At 42.9% G+C, this 27,206-nt stretch overlaps 1 protein-coding gene across 3 annotated transcripts in view; it reads left to right on the forward strand.

The window, feature by feature from the left end:
• Window positions 1–27,206, forward strand: part of SV2B (synaptic vesicle glycoprotein 2B) — a 280,257-nt gene that overhangs the window by 219,224 nt on the left and 33,827 nt on the right. For all 3 annotated transcript variants that reach the window (XM_006142669.3, XM_006142670.2, XM_006142668.3), the window contains 4 exons: window positions 12,086–12,266; window positions 13,292–13,443; window positions 20,360–20,493; window positions 21,847–21,936. In XM_006142669.3, the coding sequence (XP_006142731.1) occupies window positions 12,086–12,266; window positions 13,292–13,443; window positions 20,360–20,493; window positions 21,847–21,936 (557 nt within the window). The remainder of the gene's footprint in view (window positions 1–12,085; window positions 12,267–13,291; window positions 13,444–20,359; window positions 20,494–21,846; window positions 21,937–27,206) is intronic.

A 27,206-nucleotide genomic window follows, 5' to 3' on the forward strand; every position in this document is an offset into this window, starting at 1 on the left:
TTGGTATTATTACTAACCTAACTCCTTGATAATAATGGACTGCTCACATTCAGGACAGAATTTTCTCAAGTGACAATGCATATTTCTTCCAAGCAAAATGATATATGAAGACTTTTAAGGTCATGCTACTCTACCTTAGTTGGGGACAGTGCCCTTTATGTCTGAGCACTAACCCAGCTCTTTCTTCTGCCCTCTCTTTGTTTTAAAAAGAAACTCTGAAAGTGACATCCTTAGGCTTCATTCCTACTGGATGGTCCAGGAAATGAATTGAGTAAGAGAACTTCTTACCCCCCAATTCAGGTCTCAAATCATAGGATAGTTTGTCATTTTCTTCCTAGAAATGAATGAATCAGTTTAGGAAATTAGAGAAGTGTCCCTTGACCAGATAACAAAAATAGCTAGGTGCCACATTACCATTTTTCTAAATCTCGATTTAGAAAGATGAAAGTTTCCTTCTCTCAGCACCATGTCTCAGTGCTCAGTGGGTCCCTCATCTAGAACTGTTTCACTTGGGGAGGAGAAAGGTCTTCGAGTGTGTTGTCCACGTTGCTTAGTATCTAGTGGTTGGTTCCCTTCAAGACAAGGAGAATGTATTTCTTTGTTAAACTCTTAACTCATTCATTAAAAAAAGACTTGTCACATTACGTGCCTGATACTCCTGAGGTCTACAGTAATCCAAGGCAGACAAAGTCCTTGCACTCAGCGAGTTTATTCTAGGAGTGAAAATAGAGCTCATGCCAAAACTATAAAATACAAGTGCAGCGTTCAGTCCTATCACTTTATCCAGCTAGGCGGGAAGCAGAGACAGTGTATGGGACAGAGTCTGTGCCTGAAGCATCTGCAGTTAGGTGCCTTGTTTTTACTTATATTCTGGAATGACTGCGTGACTCTTCCTTCTGAAATTTCCTGATCGTAGGTGGTTAATGAATGAATCTCCATTTCTTTTTATTTCTGTCCAGAAGACGACATTTTCTTTCAGATATAAATTTTTAAAAATTGCTCGAAGAAATGACTTTAAAGGTAGGAAATACAGAGGTGCCTGGCATTTTTTTCTTTCAACTGCCATGGAATTATCAGCATCTTGGCCACCCTTTCTGTAGCTAAGATGTCACTTAATGTGGGTGAGATACAAGACAGAACAGTAGTATCCCCCTCTGCCTGCAGTTGAGAAATTGATACCAAAATTATATCATGGTTGTAAAAATGTCCCTTAACCTTTAACTACAGGTTCCCCCTCTCCCCCTTCATATAGATCCCAAGAGAGAGGTTTCTGTTTTGTCTGCAGAGTTTTAATTTCCTGGGAGGGCCTAGTGACACAGAATGTATTTTGTTGGCTGTTGGTTTTTCTTGCCATCAGCAATGGGGAGACTTGAGGAGTCCTACATTTTGGACAATGATTTAGAACCTAACAGGGGACCCCTGGGATTTGGTGTCTGTGTCAGCTATCTGAGGACACACAGTAATGTCAAACAGGGCAAATTCATTAGAATGAACTCGGAGTTGAATTTTCATGGCAGCTCAGCACTGGATATACTTTGCTAACATGAAAGATTATCTTTTGTTTTCTATACAAATTCTAATGGAGCGTGAGGTCACAACATGTGATTAATGAGCTACTTGTTCTTTTTTTTTTTTTTAAGAGGTTTTTGCTATAGGGCACGTGCGCTCTCCAGAAAGACAGAAAGAGACAGAGAGACAGAAAGTGAGAAATCACCCCCTAAGGGGGGATGGCCACGCCGCAATCCCTTCTCCTCCATTTTTCTCTCGGGATCTTGGGCATGCATGCACATGCACCCGGTGTGAGTTTAAGCCACCAGGTCTGGGACTCGAACAGTGGTCAGCTACGTGGGAGTCCAGAGATATAGCCATTACGCTAACTGCTGGTCCCATTGTTCTTTAGCCCTGAATTCAGAGTGTCAGTTCTTGAAAGCAAGGGCCATATCAATGAGTTGCACGAGAGGCAAGGAGAATTCCTATGAAATCGAGTATGCTGATTCCTAAATTCTAACAAGTCTTCCTTTTTGCCTCTCCTCCTCCCAATCTGCTACGATTAACTCTGCACTGCCTGAGAAAATGGTAATGTATCTCCCGAGGCAGTGGCCAAGAAGACACTGCTGAGTCTCTTCAGGACCCTCCACTGCCACACTTCTTTGTCTAGACCTATAAGTAGGACTTGAGACCTGGCAGTGAGGTACAAAGTCTGACCTATGGGAAGGTTTGGCACACTATAAAACATCTACTTGAGTTTCCTAATTTACACACACATAGACATCCAGAGAACACGTGCGCCAACAGATCTTAGGGGTATGGGATAATGGTAGAGGAACATCAGCTGAATCAGGCCAGACTCACTGATATAGTCCTCCTAAGCAGAGAGTCTGTGTTTAATTTTGCAGCTTGTGGAGTTAGAAAGGGCTCTAACAGTTTGATTGATTGGCTGAAACAAGGAATAAAATATTCTCCATGATAAATGAGCTTGAAATGCCAGACCTGCCTTGGTTTACTATAGGGGAAGGGATTCCAAGGCTTAGGGTTGTTCTAATGTTAGAGTGAATTTGTCATATAAGACTTATTCACCTACCCTGGGAAGATCTGGAAGATACATCTTTCACTAAAACTTCGAGAAGACGATTTTTATTTATTTTTTAGTTTTTGCTGTAGAGTGTGTGCAATCACCAGAGAGCGAGAGGGAAAGTAAGAAATCACACCCCAGGAGGCATAGCCACCCTGCAACTCCTTCTTCTCTTGGGACTTTGGGTATGCGTGCACATGTGCCTGGTGTGATTTCAAGCCACTGGGACCGAGACTCAAAAACCACAAAACTGGCTATGTGGGATTCAGTCATCTTAACCTCCATGCCACCTGCTGGCTCCTTGAAACACAGATTTGTGAGGTAAGCCCAGCATCCTTGAAGAGCTCTGTAATTGGTCTTCTCTCTAGCGCTGACTTTACAGTGACACCCACAGTCAGTCAGCTGGAAAACTTAAATGCAGCAAGAGTAATTGAATTCAGAGGTGGCACTAAACTGCCAAAGGCAGGGTAGGCATGGTACCATAATATGGACAACAGAGTCAAAACAGCAATCAGAGTAGTCTGGCTTGTGGAGAACCATGTGTTAGCTGGTTGGTCATGGTGTTCCTGGAGGTGAAACAGCTGGGACATCTGCTAAATTCCTACTTGACCTGCATGAGCAGAAAAATGCTAGGTCAAGTGAACCTAGAATTTGAATCATACAAAGAGAGCACCATGCCCCTCAACCATTTCCCAGACTTGGGCAAGTTTATAGAGCCAGAAACTCTTGCGTGAAGGAGAGGTCCCAGAAGACTGCCAAAAATTTATACTGTTAATCTTTCTCCTAGTGTTTTCTAAGGAGGTCCCCCTCCCCCCTGGAGAGACTGTGTATTAGGGAAAAGGAAATAATCAGGTATTTCCGAGACTACTGGGCTCTAAATGGACAATAATTGCAAGAAACCCAAAATAGCATCGTGATCCGCCAGTCGGAGTAGGGGCCTATGGGGGATCAGGGATTTCAGTCCCTGATGTACTTTTCTTGCCTTGTGCTGCCACTTATTGCCTGTGGGTTGCTTTATGTTATTGAGGTTGGATAGTTTATTATATCATATGCAATTTCTTCACAGAGAGCAAAAGAAACTAATGGTTAAGGCAGTTGGATCCCACATGGCCAACCATGGTTTGCATCTCAGCCCCAGTGGCTTGAAGACCATGCCAGGTGCATGTGCGTGACCTATGGAGGTCAGATGATCAACAAAGTTTTAATGCAGGTCCCTAGACCCATCCTGCAGTTATTTCCTTGGTTTTAGAACACACAGTTGAAATAGACATATGGAGGGACTTCAAGAAGTTCATGAAGAAATGAAAGTGTAAGTTTATTTTGGTGAAAAAAAAGGGTGCATAGGTTCCCCCCCACACACACATAATATGTGTTTTCTGTGAACTTTTTGAAGACCTCTTTGTACTTAGCAGCTGACAGAATCCCCACATTGTGAAAGAATGGATGTTGGGAGAAGAACTGGAGGTAGGAGACCTGACAGAAGACTGTTGGGGTCGTCTAGGGGAGAAATGTACAATTTGTTGGGGCCAGCAGGTGGCGTGGTGGCTAAGGGTGCTGGATTCCCATATGGCTGGTGGTGGTTTGAGTCCCAGACCTGGCAGCTTACTTTCTCTCTTTACTTCTCTCCCTCATTCTGTGCCTCTATGGTCAAATTTAAATAAATAAATAAAGTGAAATAAAATAATTTTTTTTTTTAAAAAGAAATGTATAATTTGTGGACTAGTTTGTAGAGGTAGTAGTGGAAGTCATATGAGTGTTTCGAAAAATTGAGTTTTGTCCATACGATTTAAAAATATTTCTGCTGGGACCAGCAGATAGTGTAATAGTTACATTGCTCGATTCCCATGTAGTTGACTCCAGTTTGAGTCCTGGACCCGGTGGCTTAAAACTCATGCTGGGCATATGTGCATGCGTGCCTAGAGTCCTGAGAGGAGAAGCAGGAGGGATTGTGGCATGGCCATCCCCACTGGGGGGTGATTTCTCACATTGTGTCTCTCTGGTGAGCACATGCATCCTATAGCGAGAATCTCTCTAAAGAAATAGATACTTCTGCTATGAACACCATTATTTTCTCATACAATTTATGTAAGAAAGAAATCCTCTTTTGAAGAAATGTACATTTTTACACAGGTGGGTTGTGTTTCTTATACTAAAATCAGTGAATTCATAGGAGTTTGACTATTATAAAGCTGATGAGTAAATTTAATTTTCTGTAACAAACATAACATAAATAAAAACAATTTCAAATATAACCAGACTACCAACCAAAAAAACAAGCACTATAGTCTTAAGAATTATTTTACAGTTAACTTTGGGTTTAAAAAACAATCTCACAAGAGGATCTTCTTGTAAGCAAAACACTCAGCAGGATATAGATTAAGTATGGATTTAACTTTAAGTAAAACACTCATCCCATTTGTCTCAAGCTATTTTGCTTTTTCTGCCTTTCAGCCTATTCTTAAATCAAAGGATAGAGCTACCCACTCAGTCTACAAACTCAGTCTCAAAAGCACTTGTGTCAACAATTATAAATTACTACCTGTTGAAACTTATAGTTTTTGGGTTATTATGCAGATTTTGATCAAGACTGAATTAAAGGTATTTGAAACGTGTATGTATGTGTATGTGTGTGTGTGTGTTTGTGTAGAGATATTAGTGTTTAGTAAAGAGTAATATCTGGAGACAGGGAGGGAGAGAGAGACACAGAGAAAAGTTAGGACAGGGGACCAGCAGGTGTTGTGGTGGTTAAGGCACTGGACACTCCCACATGGCTGACCATGGTTCAAGTTCTGGGACTGGTGGTTAGCTTTCTCTCTCTGTCTCTTTCTCTCTCTCTCTCTGTGTGTGCATGTGTGTGTGTGTGTGCGTGTGTGCGTGTGTGTCTGGTCAAATTAAAATAAATGATGAATGAATAAATAAAATAAAATAATTCTTTAAAAAAAAAGTTAAGGCAACAGAAGATGGTTCTTAGCTCCAGGATTACAGAGGGAATTAAATAAAATCACCAATCTGCCAGCTGTCTAGCCCAGAATCTGCACATAGATGGGCCAGTATGAAAAAAATGGAATTGCACCCCAAAATCACTACAATGTTTTACAGATTTTTTTCAATAGTTTCCTGATCATTCTGATTAGATCTTTAAATAACCCTGTGAGGTGGGCAGAATGATAGTCCTTGTTCACGTACTAAGGGTGTGTTGCTTAGAGACTTTAGGTGATGTGAGCTGGAGTCTAGTCCCTGATGTAGTTTTCTTGCCCCATACTGCCACTCATTGCGGGTGGGCTGCTTTATATGAATGAGGCTGGATAGTTTATTTTATCATATAAAATATCTTCGCAGAGATTAAGAGAATTTAATGAAAGTCAGTTATGGGGTTGGCCCTGTAGCCAGCTGGTTAAGGCAGCTGGATTCTACATGGCTAACTGCAGTGTGAATCTCAGCTCTGGTGACTTGAAGACCATGCCAGGTGTATGTGCATGCATGACTCAAATCCTGACAGGATAGAGAAATGGAGGATAAGGGCTTGTGGTGTGACCATACCTCACTGGGGGTGTTTTCTCCTTCTCTCTGTCTCTCTCTCTGGTAAATGCACACACTCTCTGGCAATTAAAAAAAAAAAAAGTCATTTGTTTTCCAGTGCCTGGTATAACCTCTGTTAAATTTCTTCTGATTTAAAAAGAAATTATAAGAGGCCAGCAGTTGCCATAGTGGTTACATTGCTGGACTCCCGCATGACCAACCAGGGTTTGAGTCCCGGAACCAGTGACGAAAATCATCCCAGATGTGTGTGCGTGCAGGCCCAAGATCCCAGGAGGAGGATGGAAGAGATGGAATTGCAGCGTGGCCATCCACCCTGGGGAATGATTTCTCACTTTCCCTCTTACTATCTGTCCCTCTCTTTCCAGCAAGCACATATGCCCTAAAGGCAAAAACCTCTAAAACAAAACAAATTATAATAATTATATGACCACCTCCAAGAGTTATAATTTGATAAGCCCTTTCATTGTATTCATCCGTTTTGTACTAGGTATTTTATAAAAGGCATTTATAGTCATTATGATACCTTGCAATGGAAGTGTAATTTTCACTTTTTTGCAGATGAGAAGACTTAGGCTTTAAGAGATTAAAGTATTAATAACTTGCCAAAACTAATTGGTGAGAGATCTAGGATTTGAAACTGGTTATGTCTGACTTAGAAATCTACTACTTTTCTTTTACCCTGCTGTTTCATCCATAAAGACTTTCCCAAATGTTCACTGCATATATAACTTTAAACATTCTCATATGTAAGATGCAAGAGTAAACAGGACCTCCATCAGAGTACTAAAGTTGGGAAAGCTCATCTGTGTAGGCAAGAGGATATCCCAGCCAGCTGGGTCACGAAGGCCAGGTGCTGATAGCACTAGTTAGAGAAACTGAAGGAGTCTGCAGTGATTCCTGCAGTGTAGACTGTCAGCCCAGACTAACCTATCCAGAGAGCTGCAGGGAAACACTGCTATCCTTGTTCAGGCCATTGAAAGAGTCCTAAGGGATTACCCACTACCCGGTGTAGACCAGACCAGTAAGGCACAGAGGACTCCTGCATGCTCCCTGTGCCAGGAACCACATCAGACAAGAAGCAGTCAGACCTTTGGTGGAGTTCATGACTGCACAGCTAAAATGGCCCTTCATAGGCCAGTGGGTTTAAAATCCCTCTTTATAAATCTGAAGCAGTCCAAGTCTAGATGAGCTGAGTTTTGTTTTGCAAAGGATTGACTTAGTTTCCAGCGAAGGAAGCTTGAAAGTCACAGATATTAGCAGGGCAGAGGAGGAGGGAAGGGAGAGCAGGAGATGGTCTTGGAAAGGTAATAGCCTTTGTCATGCCCCATGGGGCGCACTGAACAGACTGAATGTGAACAGCCTCCTGTCCGTGCGGACTGGCCCTGTGGCTGCTCAGATGTGCTGAGAGAGCGTTTTCTGTTTCACTGCTGGAGATTGTGCTGACTCAGAGGCATACATCAATCTCTGCTGGGGATGTGCAGAAAATAGCCCAGAGAAGTCTCATCCTTTCTTTGGCCTTTCTGCCTAACCTCTTTGTGGCTCTTAGAAAGGGAAGTCTCATCCTTGAAAGATGTGAACAGATAATAAGGCACAGGCATGAATGACACCTTCACAGAACCATCTAATATTAGAAGTGAAATGGATGAAAGAGAACTTCTAGACTAGCATTCATTTCCAACTTGAGCCCCAAGGAGGATGTGGCTAGGTCAAGGTCACATGTTCTGAGACCAGAACCCAGGACCCCTGATTGTTGGCTCCTCCCTCTACATCAGTGTGTATTGCCTATTTGCTTTTAGGAAATACAGGGGTATTCCCCAAATTTGTGGCAAATTGAATTAAAGTGTAAATTAATTTTGGTGTGAAAAATGTCACATTCACACAGTTTTTGCATAATACGCTTTTTTCGCGAAATTTAAACACCATCCTTCCCCTTGTAACATATATCCAGAATCTAGTCAAATTCTTACCACTTTCACTTTTTAAAAATAATTATTTATTTAATTTAACTTATTATTATTACTTTAAAATTTGTAATAGGACATGTGTGCTCACCAGGGAAAGACACACACACACACACACACACACACACACACACATATATATATATGTCTGTATCTCTCTCTCTATATATATATGTATATGTATCTCTCTCTCTATCTATATATATTTATGTATGTACATACATATATATACAGATAGCCATGTGAGAGTCCAGCACCTCAACCAGCACGACACCTGCTGGCCCCCACCACTTCCTCTGTTGCCTACTGCCAAAGCCATCAGCATCAGTCACTGGGAATGCATATATGTAATGGCCGCCGAACTGGTCTTTGTGATTCTACCTGTTAGAATCACAGATGTGTTGCTTCCTTTCTCCTCTGTATATTTGTTTCTAAATATCATTTATTTATTTAAAGTACCAGAGGGCTTATGCACTCACCTGAGAGAGAGAGATGAGAGGGAGAGGGAGAAATCGCCTTCATTGACGTGTGGTCATGCCTCAATCTTTTCTCTTCCATTTCTCCATCCTTTTGGGATTTGAGGCACAAATGCTCACATGCCTTGCATGTTTTCCATGCCATTGGGTCTGGGATTTGAATCATAGCTGGCCACGTGGGATCTGGCCCCCTTAACTACCAGGCTATGGAGCTGGCCTTCTAAATATCTTAATGTGACATTTAGAGATGAGTTTTAACTTCTAATAAAATGGGAAAGTAAACCTACTTCTGAAGAAAATTCAGAATTCAACTTCACTTGAGTTTATTGGACACAGAAAGGGCTAGGAAAGTTTAGCCTGTTGATTCTAAATTGTTTTCCACTAGTCAGCTTAATAAAGCCAAACCTTTACTGTGCCAAGTTATCGAGACCCAAAAGAGTTGACTCACCAGACGTTTCCACGCATAAAGCCAAACCTTTACTGTGCCAAGTTATCTAGACCCAAAAGAGTTGACTCACCAGACATTTCCACATTTCCTTATGTCATATAAACAAAGTACCAGCTGAGTAAACCAATCCATCTGACTTCACAGGGTGTGCAGGTAGATGATTTAATACCTAAGTATGAGTTCTCTAAGGGACTTCTATATGTGTTAAACCTTTATCACATGTTGGGACCAGCAGATGAAGTAATGGCTATGTTGCTGGACTCTCATGTAGCCATTACTTCATCTGCTGGGTCGAGGCCTGGCGCCCGCGGGTTACTCATGCCGGGTACATATGCATGTGTGCCCAAGATCTTGAGAGGAGAATGGAGGAGAAGGGATTGCAGCGTGGCCATCCCCCCTGGGGGGGGGGTGATTTCTTGCTTTCTGTCTCTCTATCTCTCTCTGTCTTTCTGGTGAGCACATGCACCCTATAGCAAAGACCTCTCAAAAAAAAAAAAAAAACTTTATCACATGTATCTTTTCATGAGACTGTGAATCCCAGACTTTTGTCCAAATGTATGTTACCCTGAAGGAAGATATATTTAGTTGAATAATAAAGAAATGGAAAGGAAATAACAGAAATGATCTATTAGATATAGTAGATGCGATGGAGACAGTTTATTTGGAAGATACTGAGTTTTATCCCTGCAAAGCATATGCATACAATCAAATATTTGGGTGGTTGCAGAAAAAGGGAGCTCAGAATCCCCCCAGGATAATGAGTGCATTTAATTTCTAGGCATTCAAGTGAAGAAAGTTGAAAGTGACGTCTTTGTTCTTACTTAATTGCTAAATAAAGATCATTTATGTAAGAGCCTCCCTCTTCTTTCACATCCCTACTACAAGAGAGTGCAGTTTGATGTTCATGTCCTTGCCTCTCTCTGGTGGTGAGAGGAAATATTCTGTGTGAAAGTAGCACCTCTAGGACTGATGAAAGGTTTGCGTTATGTGCCAGCTTTCTGGAAGGAAATTTGTCATTGTGTCTTAATCACGAACCTGTTGATCTCCTTATCCCATTTTTTGAAATCTATTATTCTTTTATTTTACAGAGAGAGGGAAGTGAGCAGTCACTCCCTGGGGGGATGGCTATTCGGCAAACCCTTCTCCTTTATTCTCCTCTTGGGATTTTGAGCATACATGCACAAACACCCAGTTTGATTTTCATCGCCAGGTCCGGGACTAGAACCACACTGGCCATGTGGGAGTCCAGCACCTTAACCACCACACCACCTGCTGGCCTCTCTTGGAATCTATTCTGAACCAGTAATTAGAAATGCAGATAAGGACATATACACAGGGATGTTCTTTATTGGGTTATTGAATGGAAAAATCAGACTAAAAGTTTCAATACAGAATCGTCTCAACAATTTGAATACATTATATACTTGTACATGAACAACTCCAAATAGAATTTCAGAAACAAAACTGCCAACCATAGCTGTCTTTCAGGAGTGGTATAACGGATCATTTTTGCTTTATCTTTTCTCTGTTTTGGAGGTGATTTTCAGATTTTTTAGTGAATATTAATTATTCCTTGTATTATTTTAATTACTTATCGTATTTTAATTATTTATTGAACACATATAAATGAGCACCTACTCTGTGTCAGTCTCTGTGCTAAGTACTGCAGACGTGGTAGAGAGTCCTGAACAGAAACGACATGGTAGACTCCTCCAGAAGTTCAGGGTCAAAGGAGTTTGACAAACATGGAGCAAATAAATACATAAGGTAAATAGAGATCTGGGATTTGAAGCAAGGGAACTGTGTGCCACTTAAAGATTAGCAGGGATGACCATATTTTGTTTAGAAGCTATGAAACAATAGCCCACAGAACTATGGCCTTTTTACATTTATACATTTTTTTCTTTTTATGAGAGGTTTTTGCTGTAGGGTACATGTGTTCACCAGAAATACAGAGAGAGACAGAGACACAGAAAGCAAGAAATCACCCCCCAGGAGGGATGGCCACGACACAATCCCTTCTCCTCCATTCTTCTCTTGGGATCTTGGGCACGCACGCACACATGCCCAGTGTGAGTTTAAGCCACCAGGTGTGGGACTCGAACCGTGGTCGGCTATGTGGGAGTCCAGTGACATAGCCATTATGCCAACTGCTGGTCCTGGTCAATTGATTTTTGACAAGGGGCAAGAACACAAAAGTGGGAAAGGGCATTCTCTTTATCTGGTGTTGGGAAAACTGGATAATCCTATGTAGAAGAACAAAATTGGATATTATCTCTCACATTATATGCAAATCGTGCTATATTCCTTAAGAAGTATGGACGAGTTGTAGCTTGAAAACATCCTTCTTGGTGTGTCATGATGACTGGCCCTGTTGGCAATTGCTATTTTTGTTTGCACTCTCATCTTCTTTCCCAATGTTTTCCATATCCACTTTTCCACACTTAACCCTGGAAATTCTCTCCTTAAATATAGCCCCTCAGGCAAAGACTGTCATAGCACAAAACCTTTTCAGGTTTAAAAGTAAAACTACGCAATTCCCTTGTCTGCAGATTATGCATTCAAAAGGATAGTCTTTTGAAAAGTGTATCTGGACCCACCCTATAACCTAATGGTTAGCAGAGCCCAGGTTCTACCTGGCCGATGGCAGCTCGATTCTCAGCCCCTGCACAATGGAAAGCATGCTGGGCCCATGTGCATGTGTGCCCAAAGTTCAGACAGAGTGGGGATATGGCGAAGAAGGTATTGTGGCATGGCCACACTCCTTTGAGGAGTATCTTCTTCTGGCAAGCGCACGAGCCCCCTGACAATGAAAAGGTACTTGTATCGGTGTTGGTTGATCTGGCTTAGACTTTGTACATCTGTGTAAACCTAGAAAGGCTGTTTTTTGGAATAAGATGTGTAAAGATTTACATTTACATGGTGGTTCTGATTGGCTGTGAACATCTTGTCACATTTCACCTTTTGTGTCTATGACAAGGAATTTGTAGGATGGGTAAAAATGAACACTGGATTTTCCAACCCTCAAATGACCTCTAACCCCTTGTTTTTAAATGTATTCTCTTCCTTCTTTTTTCCTTCTTCACAGGGCTGATAGTCTACTTAGGAATGATGGCAGGGGCCTTTATCCTGGGGGGCCTGGCTGATAAACTGGGAAGGAAGAGAGTCCTCAGCATGGCTCTGGCCATCAACGCTTCCTTTGCCTCCCTCTCCTCCTTCGTGCAGGGATATGGAGCCTTCCTCTTCTGCCGACTCATCTCAGGCATAGGGTATGTACTCAGCTTGAGTGGGACCCTCCTAGAGTCCATCTTCTTTGGTACTCTATGTTTGAGAAGTACCTCTAGGGGCCAGCAGTTAGTGTAATGGCTATGTTGCTGAACTCCTATGTAGTCAACAGCTGTTCAAGTCCCAGACCCGGTGGCTTAAACTCATGCCGGGCGCATGTGTGTGCGTGCCCAAGATCCCGAGAGGAGAAAGGCGGTGAACGGATTGTGGTGTGGCCAACCCCCTGGGGGGTGATTTCTCGCTTTCTGTCTCTCTGTCTCTGTCTTTCTGGTGAGAACACGCACCCTATAGCAAATAAATAAATAAATAAGTTTAATAAGCTGATGAGATAATGAGAATATACAATATCCATAGTTCTTTTTATATGCAAACATGATTTGACATATGCCATCTTATTATTTTGTGTATTAATTGGTTGCTGAAATAATAACTGGAAAAGTGAAGTTTACATGATCAGATTAGGGAAACAGGAGAGAGCACAGTCATAAAAACTAAGGGAGAAGTTGTAAGGAGATCTGAACAACCAAGGTAAAGCTCCCAGTGATGCGGAGGAAAGCGAATCCTCTAGATGATACCAGTGGTCCAGAGTCTCTGACTTCCTTTGGCAGCACCGTGTCTGCAATGCAAATGAAAAGGAAGCCAGATCACAGTGGTTGAAGAATGAATGTAATATAAAAAAAAAAAAAAAAAAGAAAGAAAGAAAGAAAGAAAGAACGAACGAACGAACCTCTGGAAACCTGTGGACTCAGATACTTGTTTTACTTTCAGAGTACTATATTAAAGTTGAATTTAGAAAGGATTCAGGTTAGGATTAGGTTATAAATCAGTACATGAAGACATGACTCACATCGCTTCCCACATGTGGAGAAGGACTACATGACTGGTTTTTCAAATTCTCTAGTGTATTTCACCACAGAGCGTAAGGGTGGGTTATAAGGCTCTTGGTGACTGCTACAACGTTTTTTACTGTATGACTGGATTCTTTCTTTCTTGCATTTTCTCTTTGCAGTATCGGGGGCTCTCTGCCAATTGTCTTTGCCTATTTTTCGGAATTCTTGTCTCGGGAGAAGCGAGGAGAACACCTCAGCTGGCTGGGAATGTTCTGGATGACTGGGGGCCTCTACGCGTCTGCCATGGCCTGGAGCATCATCCCACACTATGGTGAGCCAATGGCTTCAGAGAGCATGGGGCCCTGTTTTTGTGGCACATGCATCCAAACAACGTTACTGTCTTCGGTCTTATTCCCTGCACTCATACCTAATTCCTCTATAACTTTGAACTTTCCAAAGAACATCTCACATTGCGGATACATAGTTCATTTCAATACACAGGTCTTTTTAGAAATAGCAGTTTATCCTCCCTCCCTCTCTCCTTTTCTATTTTTAGAGGTTTTTGCTGTAGGGCAGATGCGCTTGCTGGAGAGACAGAAAGAGTGAGAGGGAAAGTAAGAAATCACCCCCCAGGGGGATGGCCAAGCTGCAATCCCCTCTCCTCCTTTCTCCTCCCAGAATCTTGGGCATACACACAGATGCTTCCAGTGTGATTTTCAAGCCACCAGTTCACGAACTCAAATCATGGTTGACCATGTGGGAGTCCAGTGATGTAACCACTATGCTGTCTGCTGGTCCCTGTCTGAAAACATCTTAATCTTCATCTCTTCTAGTTTTCCTTCCTCCAGCAGGTTAGGGTTTGGTATTCCCATTGTATAGATGATAGATATAACAAAAGCCAAAAGAAGTTGGTACCTTGCCCAAGGTCGTGCCCCTGGCACCATAGTGGGGAAGGGGCTAGAATCTGGATGCTCCCTTCAGGTATAGCACACCTATATACTACTTCACTCTGTAGTGCTTATGGACACCCTTGGTTGGCTGAAGAACTGGGGGAAACCAGCAGTTAGCGTAATGGCTATGTCGCTGGACTCCCATGTAGTCGACCGCGGTTCGTGTCCCGGACCAGGTGGCTTAAAACTCACGCCACGCGCATGTGCGTGCGTGCCCAAGATCCCGAGAGGAGAATGGAGAAGGGATTGCGGCGTGACCATCCCCCCTGGGGGGGGGGTAATTTCTTGCTTTCTGTCTCTAATGTCTCTCTCTGTCTAGCAAGCTCACATGCCACATAGCGAAAATCTCTCCAAAAAAAAAAAAAAAAAAAAAAAGAACTAGAACAGCCTTTATAAGTAAGGTCGTGGTTTCCAATTTATTGGGACCAATTTATTATCCTGGATAATTGTAAAAATTCTATTCTTTGAATAGAGATCTAGGGACATTAACTTTTACCATTGGTTTTGTCAAAGGTAAAGTATAAAGAATGCAGAAGTTTTGAATTTGATTTTTATTTTTGAGTATACTGAATTTTACCATCATCATCCTTCAAAATAATTTTTGTTAAACCACTGATGAGTCCAGGTGTTGCCATGCTTTAGAATCCTGAAGACCAGTAGGGGGCAGCAGACATCGGCTTTTGTAGCTAATCAACACTTCTCTGCCTGTTCACTTTCTTACTTAAATTGGACCCTCTCTACTATACGTTCTGACCTAATGGAGGCTCCACATGTCTTTTTAGGAAGCAGCCTTGGTGTTAGATGCGGTGCTATTGACTACATTACCCTAGTAAACTGATAATCCATCAAATATAGGTGGTTTTACATGATAGATGTTTCTCACTCTTGTGAATGCTGGCTAGTATTTCTGATTTGCAGATGGCTCTGCTCCATCAATATTTCGAGGGTCCAGACTCCTTCCTTTATGTGACCTCACCATCTTCAATGTGTGTTACAAGCTCTCTGGTTTGGGGAAAGAGCAGGGGCAGTGGTACATTGGTGACTTGAAGGGTGGGACATGAAGAAAAGCATGTTATCTCTGATCACACTCCATTGGCCCCAAATCTGTGATGTGGCCATACCCTACAGCAAGGAGCACTGGGAAATGTAATCTAGCCATGTGCTTAGACAGTACAAAGGGGTTTGGAAACCATGTTTGCCAATATATAGTGTTAGAGAATTCACTGGATTTTGTATCAGAAACAGAGAAGAAATATGACCAGGAATAGTGAAATAAAGAGTTAAAGAGTTTTTCAGCTAATTCCGTCATTGTAGGCAGTTCTTTGTAATTCTAGATAGAAAATTGTATTTTCCTAAAAATTGGGTTTTCATTCTGCCTTTCATCAAAACACACACTGTAATTACCCATTTTCTATGTCATTGAATATATAGTTCTGAAGAATTGCTCCTTTAAAATTTCTCCAACAATTCTATTCCTGTTAACTGATACATTTAAACGAAGTAATTGAAAAACATTTTGGGGAGGACAAATAAAATTTGAATAAAGACTCAGTCAAAGGCCAGTCCTGTGGACTGGTGGCTAAGGGAGCTGGATCCCACATAGCTGACTATGTTTGAATGCAAAGTTAGTGCTGAGAAAACCTTCTACATGGTTCTGAGTCTGGGCTGCCTTCCTTCCCAGAAGCATTAACAATTCTACACTTCCTGTTTGCTGACAGCTTGTTACACAAAGGAAGCTTGCCCTTACATGCAACCAATGAGCAAAGGCTGTTGAAGTTCCTTTGATTGGATAAGATTAGATCATGTGACTCCCTCACCCAATCATAACACCCCAGAGGATGCAGGTCTTGAATGGTTTCCTCATATCTGGAACTTGGGGCGGGGCCAATCCCACCTAAACTACACCTAGAATGGAAGGGCAGGAGGGATGTTGTGAAGGCGACTGGCCAGTAGTTATCGCAGACTATATCGTTTTTTATTCTCATTTTACACGCAGATACAGCAATGGGAAGGGGATCTGGTTTCTAAGAAAGCAATCTAAGAAACCAGGCTGGAAAGTGTTGACCAATACTAAATGGATGCCCATGGCAGAAGAGTCACATGGCTGCAGGCTGGCCACTGCTGCCGGCTGACAGCAAGGCTGACATCTAAATATTTTACCCCCAATGAACAGGACATCTACCTATTTGTGTGCTGTAATAAAACCTGTGATTTGTACACTCGGTTTTGAAATAGAAGCCTCCTAGGTGATCAGGCTTAATCAAAACAGGCATTAGCTTGGGGGAAACCCATTTTAGAAATATGGTAGGTTAGAATCGTAATACAACAAGAACGATTATTTATTTTAAGCCTCATTTTACCAGGACCAGATGTTTTGTCGAGAGTAAGCCAGACATTTGATGATATTTCTCAATATGCCTAAGACATTAATCCTCTAACAAATGCAAGGGTAACTGCAAGAAGGAGACTAATGTGTGTGGATAGCTTGTGGAACCCATGTAATTACTTTTGGAAGAATGAAGTGATGGGAGGTCTTGGCACTAGGAATTTCGGTGACCGACTCATTGAGAAAGAAAATTAGAAAACACAAAATGTTTTGCTGGGAACTCATGGGTACAACCCAGAAAAAAAAAAAAAAAAGGATACATTATGGAAGATTAATTCTCATTGTAGTCACAACAACCAGCTGTTTGGCAGAAGAGTCACATGGCTGCAGGCTGGCCACTGCTGCCGGCTGACAGCAAGGCTGACATCTAAATATTTTACCCCCAATGAACAGGACATCTACCTATTTGTGTGCTGTAATAAAACCTGTGATTTGTACACTCGGTTTTGAAATAGAAGCCTCCTAGGTGATCAGGCTTAATCAAAACAGGCATTAGCTTGGGGGAAACCCATTTTAGAAATATGGTAGGTTAGAATCGTAATACAACAAGAACGATTATTTATTTTAAGCCTCATTTTACCAGGACCAGATGTTTTGTCGAGAGTAAGCCAGACATTTGATGATATTTCTCAATATGCCTAAGACATTAATCCTCTAACAAATGCAAGGGTAACTGCAAGAAGGAGACTAATGTGTGTGGATAGCTTGTGGAACCCATGTAATTACTTTTGGAAGAATGAAGTGATGGGAGGTCTTGGCACTAGGAATTTCGGTGACCGACTCATTGAGAAAGAAAATTAGAAAACACAAAATGTTTTGCTGGGAACTCATGGGTACAACCCAGAAAAAAAAAAAAAAAAAGGATACATTATGGAAGATTAATTCTCATTGTAGTCAGCACTACCAGCTGTTTGTAAAATCCTGATGGGGAAAAGTAGGACAAGCTAAAAGATCAGTGAAGAGAACAACCCCTGCGTCCAAATTAATATTGTTCCGAATATTTGGAAGCAGTTCACCATTTAATTTTATTTAATTTAAGGCCCCAAAGATGTGCCTAATGAATGCAGCAAATACAGATTACTGAAAATACCATAAAAGCCATAGAGGCATGAGAGAATAATGGATTTTGGATCATTTACACACATTACCATAAAGAAAAAAAAAAAACCTTTCTGAGGCGAAATACTTTATAAACATACCTGTCTCTGCCCCTCCTCCCAGTTATTCATCGGAGTTAGATTGCTGTGCAGTTTTGATCAGCTTTTCTTCTCACGATGCCAGAATAGTTTTGAACATAAGCTGAGAATGTGCAAATATGGCTATAATTTTATCTTCCCTTTTTTAGTGTTACTCCCAGGAGAAAGGAAAAGCTTTTTAAATAAAATTAAAAACCTAGCTGTGTTTTCCTAAGTGTGGTTCTGTGCAAAAAGGGCTTCGTCTCTGATGTGTCAGATGAAGTGTGTCTTCTGTTGCTCTGGCCAAACTTGTCCAAGCGGCCATAGTCCCATATTTTCCCACCTTGGATCCTCCCTGCCTTGTCCTTTAATTGTTCAAATAGATGAGAAAGTACCTGCAGGAATGGCAGGTGCTGGTTAGGAGTCTGCGGGGAGAACAAGCCGAACCACAACGGAGAGTCATAAGAATCTTAGACGTAAGCCGCTCAGCACCAGAGCTGGCCCTATGGAATACGTGTACTTTCAAATTGCCAGAGGGCATGTCCATTCGCCAGAGACAGACAGAGGGATAGAGAGAGAAGAGAGGGAGAAAGCACCCACATTGGGCGTGGTCATGCCACAATTCCTTCTCCTTCATTTCTCCATCCTGTTGGGATTTTGGATAAACACACACACACACACACACACACACACACACACACACACACACCATGTTTTTCAGGCTGCTGGGGCCTGGATTCAAACTACAGTTGGCCATGTAGTCTCCAACTCCCCTAACCACTAAGTTATGAGACCTGCCAGGCATAGAATATTTTTGAGTAAACGAAATAGAAATTTTATATCCAAATAATTATTATCCTCTAAGCTTTAGAAATCAATACATTTATTTATATAGCTTGCTTTAAAAAAAATACTCTTTGAATTGTCTTCAGAAATACATTAATGCTACAAGAAAATCAGTCTTAAATAATAAAATAATAATCTTTTTTTTTTTTTTTAATCTGCCAGAGGGCTCACATGCTCACCAGATTGAGATACAGAGAAATATATGGAAGTGACAAAGCACCTCCCATGGGGCATGGCCATGCCACAATCCCTCTACCATTTCTCCCTCCTCTTGGGATTTTGGGCACACATGCACACATGCCTAGTATGTTCCTCAGGCTGTCAAGTCTGGGACTCAGACTATACAGTAGGCCATATAAGACCCAGCTGACCCAACTACCTCACCACTGGCTGGCCCCTCATTTATTTGTTTGTTTGTTTTAAGGAATTATTTTATTTAACTTTGTGTATTATTATTACTTTCCAGTTGATCTGAGAGAGAGAGAGCAAGAGGGAAAGTGAGAAAGCAAGTCATCAGGTCTAGGACTTGAACCGTGGTCGGCCATGAGGGAGTCCAGCACCCTCAACCTCCACGTCACCTGCCATCCCCTGTTTGTTTTTAAAACTTTTTGTTGTTGTTGCTCCTTGCTGATATTTCATCTATTTTATTCAACTTTCTTGGCACTAAATGTGACATAGCTATTACTAAAATAAAATAAAATCTATCCTCAAAGCAGATGAATTATTGGGTCATCTGAAAAGTCATGATTCATTTTTGTTGTGATTTTTCAGATGACCCAATATTATTAGTTGCCAGGAGCCTTCACATATAGACAATCTGGGGAGGTAACATTTCCTGCATTCTACAACTGTAAAACCTAACAGAATAATAATGCGATAGAACCAGGATTTGAACTCTGCTCTACATGACTGCAAGAGTCCAGGCTCTTTCCAGTGAGTTATTATTTCTTTAAAAAGGGCTATTTGCTACCTACAGGGATATTCAAAGACATGTTTTAATGTAGTTTCTGAAAATGAGTTTTAGTAATGCTTTGAATAATGATACCTGACAGCTGAATAGGAGCTAGTTACTTCTGCATTTCAATGACAGGTGATTCATTTGAATGTCAGAGTTCAGTTTTTTATTTTAAAAAAGCATGTGTTTATATTTTGACTTAAAGTGTTTTTCTAAGTATGGTTTTGAACTCTTTGTACTGGATCCCCCATAGCTGTTATTATTGCCCTTTGACCTGGGAGAAGGAACCCCATCTGGGCTATGTAAGATACTGCTGTGGCTATCCTCTGGTCCCACCCATCTGAGGAGGCAAGGCAGGGTGGTCTCTAAGACCATGATCCCCTTTTCTGCCCCCATTCTGATCAGACTCTAGGTACACAAGACCCAGGAATTGCCATAAACTCAAGCGATCAAGACAGGAGTGCTCGTTCTCACCATGGTGGTTTCTGTGATGATCATGTGTGTCAGCTTGAGACCCCTCACCCTGCTGGAGGGAATGGGGGAAGGAGAAGACGGGTTTGGTGAGGGTGGGTGTAATTCTGGGCCCAGTATTCCAGGCTATTGCTTGTGAAAGTAGGCTGACATCATCTCTTGTATGTAACAGTTTGTTAGCTCGAAGTTTATGACCATGTACAAATAGGGGATCAGAGTCCATCTGTGCCTTCATCCAGGGCTCTGTGAATGTCAGGCAGGCCTACCTGGGGATGCATCAAAGTGCAGATCCCCAGCTCTTCCACCAGACTTAAAGCTCAGAGCTTCAGTGGGTGCAGCCAGGGAGTTTGCATCCTGTCCAGCCCTCAGGAGATACCCTTGTGCCCTGTGGCTGGAGAGCCAGTGCTTTCGAGCTGTTCCTCTGTAGCAGAAAAGACCAGAAAATTTTCCTTGCTCCTTCACAGGCTGGGGCTTCAGCATGGGGACCCATTACCACTTCCACAGCTGGAGGGTGTTTGTCATCGTCTGCGCGCTGCCCTGCACCGTGTCCTTGGTGGCTTTGAAGTTCATGCCAGAGAGCCCACGGTTTCTGCTGGAGGTGAGTCATGCATTCTCACCAGTGTGAGAGCCACCGAGACAGCCAACAAGTCCCAGCCTTGCTTCTGTCAGCACCTGGTTCCCTGTCTTCTCCTGCTTGCCTGTCCTGGCTCAGCATTAAATCTGATGGTGACGGTCGCAGTCGGTCATGAGCTCATGGTTGCTCAACACGGGAAGGGCCCAGGAGCTTGGGGCACAGAGCAGGAGCCACTCCCCAGGCTGTGTGGAGATGAATGGAGACTCCAGAGCAACCCCATGACACCTTCTCTTCGCCGAAGCTTTTTAAAGCTACACATGATTTTTCTTTTTCATGTTTCAACAGTGAGCTCTTTGGTAAAGCAGTTCTCAGCCCCTTCAGGAGTCTTAGCTATTGGGGCCTCCATCCAGTGGGTGTCCTGAGAGATGAGTCCTATGAGTTTTCCAACTATGGAGACTCTGGAGTGTGGTTGGACCAGGCAGGAGCTGCCTCCTTCAGCTTTATGTCGTTTCCTCTTTCACCCCAGAGATCAAGAGGAAGATGCTGCATTTTTCTAACCAGGGATATCTCAAAATTCATCCTTTGCGGCATGTTTATTCCCTAGGGTTGCTTAGCAAAGTACCCTAAATGGAGTGATTTAATAGAACATTATCTCATAGTTTTGGGGGCCAGAAGTCCCAAATCCAGGTGTTATCAGGATTTCCCTCTGCAACCTGTAGAGAAGAAACCTTCCTTGTCTCCCCCAGATTCTGGTGGTTTGCTAGTGATTTTTCCTTGGCTTGCAGCCACACCACTCTAATTGCAGTTTTCATCATCACATGGCATTGTCCACACGTGTCTCTGTGCCTCCCTGCGAGGTGGTCTTAGGAGGACACCCATCCTATTGGATTACAAGCCCACCCTGCTCTAGGATAACCTCATCTTAACCAATCATATCTGCTGCGATCCTCTTTTCAAGGAAGGTCATATTCTAAAGTGTTGAGGGTTAAGAAATCAATATGACTTTTTTGGGAAAGGAGTGAGAATTCAACCCAAAATGTATTGCTTCTTTGCTCTGTCACACCATTGAGAAGAAACATGACTCCCAGCCTGCATTCCGTTCAGCCCTATAACCACGAGTGGTTGTTCATGGTGTGGTGAGTAAGGACAATGGTGCGTAGCATTTACACCTTGAAGGCACAATCCTCTTAGCGTTCCAAGATGAACTGCAGATGGAAACTTGTCCTAGTCTTTCACAGCACTGAACAGACATGAAGCCATGTCCAGTCCCCTGGGACCCCAGAATCGGCACCCCTTTGAGTTTGTAGGGTTTCATCCATGATGAACACAGCAGGGATTCAGCAAATGATTTTTTGTGTCTTTCCTTGTTTTGGTCAGATGGGCAAACACGATGAAGCCTGGATGATTCTCAAGCAAGTCCATGACACCAACATGAGAGCCAAGGGAAGCCCAGAGAAGGTGTTCACGGTGAGTTGTCTACACCAACACCAGAAGGCTCTCCCAGCCTGCTTCGGTGTACCCAAAATTAATATGCTCATGTGAGCACATAGCAGGACATTTACCAGAAGAAGAATAAAAGCCCTGATATCCCTGTAATGTTATCGTAATTATTATTTATATTTTCATGGATATCCATCTAGGTCTTCGTTAGGTAGTGCAATTAAAAAATGATGACAGAAGGCCACCCAGGTGGTGTGGTGGTTAAGGTGGCTGAGTCCCACACGGCCAACTGTGCTATTCAAGTATTAGATCTGGCAGCTTGAAAATCACACTGGGCACATGTGCATGTGTGCCCAAATCGCAGGAGGAGAATGGAGGAGTGTTTGTGGCAAGGCCGTCTCCCCTAGAGTGTGCTTTCTCACTACCTAGATAGATAGATGTAGAGGTAGATATAAATGGTAACAAAAAGCCTAGCTGTGTTCATACAGCTGTGAGCACATATGTGCATGTTTACATAGACATATTATTTAATAGTACTCAGAAGCACTTTATATGGTGCCTCATACTATTCATAACCATCATTTTAGTAAACAATGGTAGGAACGTTAGTGCTTTTCTGAACGCGTCCCTAGTGTTAGAGGCTTACTTGCCTCGTTTTATTACCTTGTTCCTGTACACACGTACACAGTGAGCCTTCTCACATGTAGTTCATTCCCCTTTATGTTCTGGGGTCATTTTCTATTTTCTTTTTGTGGTTTTTGTCATAGGACATGCGCTCACCAGAGAGGAGAGAGACAGAGCGATACAGAGAGAGAGAGAAAGTGAGAAATCACCTCCTGGAAGGGATGGGCATGTTGTAATCCCTTCTCCTCCCTCACCCTTTGGGATCTGGGGCACACACGCATACATGCTCAGCATGATTTTCAAGATGCCAGGTCTGGGACTTGAACTATGGTCCACCATGTGGGAGCCCAGTACCTTAGCCACCTGTCTCCTCTGGGTTTATTTTCTAAGAGTAGACTTCTAGAAATAAAATATGTATATATGATATATATATTTAATACCAGATAGTCTTACAGTTCTTGAGATATATAGCCAAATTGCATTTCAATGGAGCCGTGCCAGTCTACAATAGCATGAGCAATAGGGGACCCATTTCTCTACACCCTCACTAGCGCTGCTATCAGCCCAGGTATTGTTTCTCGCTAGTCTAAACAGCAAAAAGCCCACATACTATTATTTTCATGAAGATGTTCTGAGTTCCTGCTTGCCATGTGGCTGTGGCCAACCACAGGACGGCCTGTAATAGGGATCTCTGTGCCCCTGTTTCCATAACTTACTTTAAGACTTTATTTAAAGTCTATTTCCTCAAGGACACCTTCCTGGGTTAACTTCTACCAAACTCCAGTTTACTGCTTTGGATCCTTTGGCTTCCATAATTTGTGTGTTACAACATTTGTTCTTGTTAACTTCTTGCTGAAAACTTCTGATTTGGGCCAGCAGGCGGTATGGAGGTTAAGGCACCTGGATCCCACATGGCTGTCTGAACAGTTTCAGTCCTGTTCCAGCAGCTTGTAAATCCTGCTGGGCGTGTGTGCTTGTGTGCCCAAGATCCCAAGAAGAGAATGGAGGAGAAGGGATTGCATTGTGGCCATCCCCCTTGAGGAGTGATTTCTCTCTCTCTCTCTCTCTCTCTCTCTCTTGTTTCTCTTTCTGGTGAGTGCACGTGTCCTACAGCAAAACTTAAAAACAAAAAATTAAAATGTAAATAAGTAAAATAAAACCTCTTATTCTCAGGCAGGATCACATGGTGCTAAGCTTCTGCACCCTGGAGCCGGGCAGTCTGAGTCAGATCCCTGCTGTGATGTTTTGTAGCTGTGAGGCCATAGGCACATTACTTTCTGTGTCTCAGTTTTCTCATTGAGAAAAGAGAGACAATAAAATTCATAAAAATGGTTATCATTAAGGATTGAACCAAGCACCTAGGACAGTGTCTGGCTTGGAGTAAGTGCTACACAGATGTTAGCTATTAGTCAAAAACACTGGGGCCAGAAGGTGGCACAGCAGTGAAATGGGATGCTCTGGGAGGCAATCCCACATGGGAAGGGGCCTTATTCGAGTCCAGAGACCTCCCTGAGAATGCCAGGTACACGCTTGCCCGTGATCTGGGGCCGGCTGAAGGCTGGGAATGGATCATGGTGTGAGGCCTCTACTGGGGATGCTGGCTATCTCTTTCTCACTTGCTCATGAAGACAAAGACAGAATTCAAACATAACCTGAGGACACCTAGCTGTGGTGGCTTCTGCTTCTAAGACCCTGTGGTCCTGCAGGCTGGGACCACAAGGGAGCCTGGGTTTGATTCCAGGCCAACCTAAAAGGCAAGGCAAAGTGGTGTGCTCCTGTGGTCCCAGTGACTGGCAGAGACTGAGGCAGGTGGATCGGGAGCTGGAGGACGGCCTGAGCCCCTGTCTGCAAAAGAGGCAGGGTCCTGGCACGTGATGTGTAGGTCGTGCCACAGCTTGGGAGGCTGGAATCTGTATGGGAGGCCTTGGTTCCCAGACCAAGCTGAATGTACTGAAGGTAACTGTGTGAGCCTGTAATCCTTGCTAACGGGGAGGCTGGGGCAGGAGGATTATGACACAGTGAGGCCTGCCAAAATGCATATCTCTGTCTCTTTCTTAAATCATCATCATCATCATAATAATAATAAAAACCTGATGTGGTGGTGTGTGCATGTAGTCCCAGCTGAAATGCTAAGGTGAGAGATCAAAATGACAAGACCCTGTCAAAAAAAAAAAAAAAGAAAAGTGATAACATTTTGTTCATAAAATAGACTCAAGTAATACACTATGGAGAATTGTCCAATGGCATATTGCCTCAATTCTGATGTTTTTAAAAACATCTAAAATATGGGACCCGTGCTTTTATTACAAACACGTATTAAGAAGCACCATTTTTAAAATATGTCAAATGGGAGTCAGCAGATGGCATGATGGTTATATCACTGGACTCCCACATAGTCGACTATGGTTCGAGTCCTATACCTGGTGTCCAAAAACTCACTCCAGGTGCCTGTGCATGCGTGCCCAAGATCCCAAGAAGAGAATAGAGGGGAGAGGATTATACCATGGTCATCGCCCCTGGAGGGGGGTGGTGATTTCTTACTTTCTGTCTCTCTGTCTCTGTCTGTCTCTCTGGCAAGCACATGTGCCCTATAGCAAAGATCTCTCTCTCTCTAAGAAAAATAAATAAATAATTAAAAAAATAAAGTACTCCAAATGAGGTCCTTTCTGCCTTCCATCTGTGTGGCTCTCTGTGATGGATTGTAACACTGCAGCAGGGCTGCAGGTGTAGAGACCAATGTCAGCAGGGGCTCCCTGCCACTGAGATCTGAATGGGCTTGGCTCTACTCTAGCCAGCACCCCCTAACCCCTGTCCTTCTCCATAGCAGGAAGTAGTCCAGATTTCTCTCCAAGCTCCTGCTTATTCCTAGAAGATGTCTCATGGTCTTCAGTGTCTGCCACGTTGGATTTTATGGACCCACCCAGTAAGAAACACGCACAGATGCACCGACAGACATACACCACCCACACCACGCACCTATGATTTTAATAGCCTTTTTGAACATTTAAGGATAGCAGCGGAATTACATCACAGAGGACATAGCCTTCTTCCTTTCTCCCTGTTCCCTTTTCCTCCATCTTCTCCTTCCTCTTTCCACGCTGTCCTCCCACTGGAATAAAACGTCGTCTTCTTGGCTCATTCATAGTGGGGCCCAGTCCTTCAAATATGAGCATGTCTCCCTGGGATTCTCCTATACCTCAAGCAGTTTATTGACAGATTTATACCAAACAAACACAGACTCTCCTAAGGGCAGCCCTGACTGATAATTGTTCCCCACCCCGTCTTGCATGCCTATCCTTGCCTTTCTCAGATAAGGAAAAAGCTGTCCCTGACCCCTGACTCATCCTAAGTCATCCCTGTAGTCGATTTTGCATGGCGATGCTTACTGGGTGTTTCCTCACTGTTTCTTCTGGAATCACCACTCTAAACTGACTGAAGGATTTGCCTGACTGGGAGTACCTTTTTAGAGAAGTGATCTCACATTGTCTCATGACAATCCATTTTAATCTGTTAAAAGATAAACTTTGTCGATGTTACATTTCTAAGAGGTTATTTGAACCGACAGCATTTCATGAGTAGGGGCACTCTGAATTAGAAATGGGTTGGGCCTCCCAGTGAATATGGGAGGAAGGCTTTTACCGTGACTGGAAGCCGGGCAAAGACATTATTTGATTGGTTATAAGTCTGAGCAGTTGCCCCCGCTGGATACCCTGGTAGGGAGCTCAAGGCAGTGTAACTAATGCCCATGGGATAACCTGTGACTGGCTAAGCTTAAGTTTCATTTTCTTTTACATTCTGAGTTGGGTTTTGGTTTGCTTATGTAGGATCCCAGGACAACAGAGTCACCTGTCTAATGGGCTCCTATTTATTAATTTATTTCACTTTTTGCCATATGGTGCATACACTTGCCAGAGAAAGAGAGAGGAAAAGTGAGGAGTCACCTCCCCACCAGTGCCAGGGGTGGCCACATCACAATCCCTTCTCCATTCTCCTCCTGGGATTTTGGACACACATGCATGTGTACCTGGCGTGATCTTCAAACCACTGGGTCTGAGTCTCAAACCATGGTCAGCCATGTAAGAATCCAGCATCAGCTAGCCCCCCATTTAATTATTTTGACAAATGTAGGCAGCCTAATATCAAGAAATGAGATCTTTGCCAGAAATTTCCAAAGATGGAAGCTAAGCCTTTTACTTGAAGGCAGATTCTGCTTTTAGATGGATGGAGACATATGCCAAGGCAGAGATCACTGAGTAGGAGTGATGAGTCACTGGAATTGTGTCCTGTTTTCTTTTTCTGCTACAGGCACGGGTGCACTTGAAGGAGAGAGAGAAAGTGAGAATGCCGTCCCTTCCCTGTCTGGAGATGGCCACACCACAAACTTGTCTCCTTCATTTTCTCCTCTTTCAGGATTTTGGGCATACACATACATGCACCTTGTATGTTGCTGTTTTGCTACAGGGTGTGTGCACTCCCTGTGGACACAGAGAAAAAGAAAGAGAAAGTGAGAAGTTGACTCCTAGGGAGGATGGCCCCACCACCACCCCTTCTCTTGGCATTTTGTGCAGGCACACTTTTTAAGCTGCCAGATTTGGGACTCCCACACAGTTGGCCATGTGGGATCCAGAATCCTTAACCTTCATGCCACTGGCTGGCCCTGGAATTGTGTCTTA

The sequence above is a fragment of the Tupaia chinensis genome, unplaced genomic scaffold, assembly GCF_000334495.1.
Source record: "Tupaia chinensis unplaced genomic scaffold, TupChi_1.0 Scaffold000078_1, whole genome shotgun sequence".
Taxonomy (NCBI): Eukaryota; Metazoa; Chordata; class Mammalia; order Scandentia; family Tupaiidae; genus Tupaia; species Tupaia belangeri.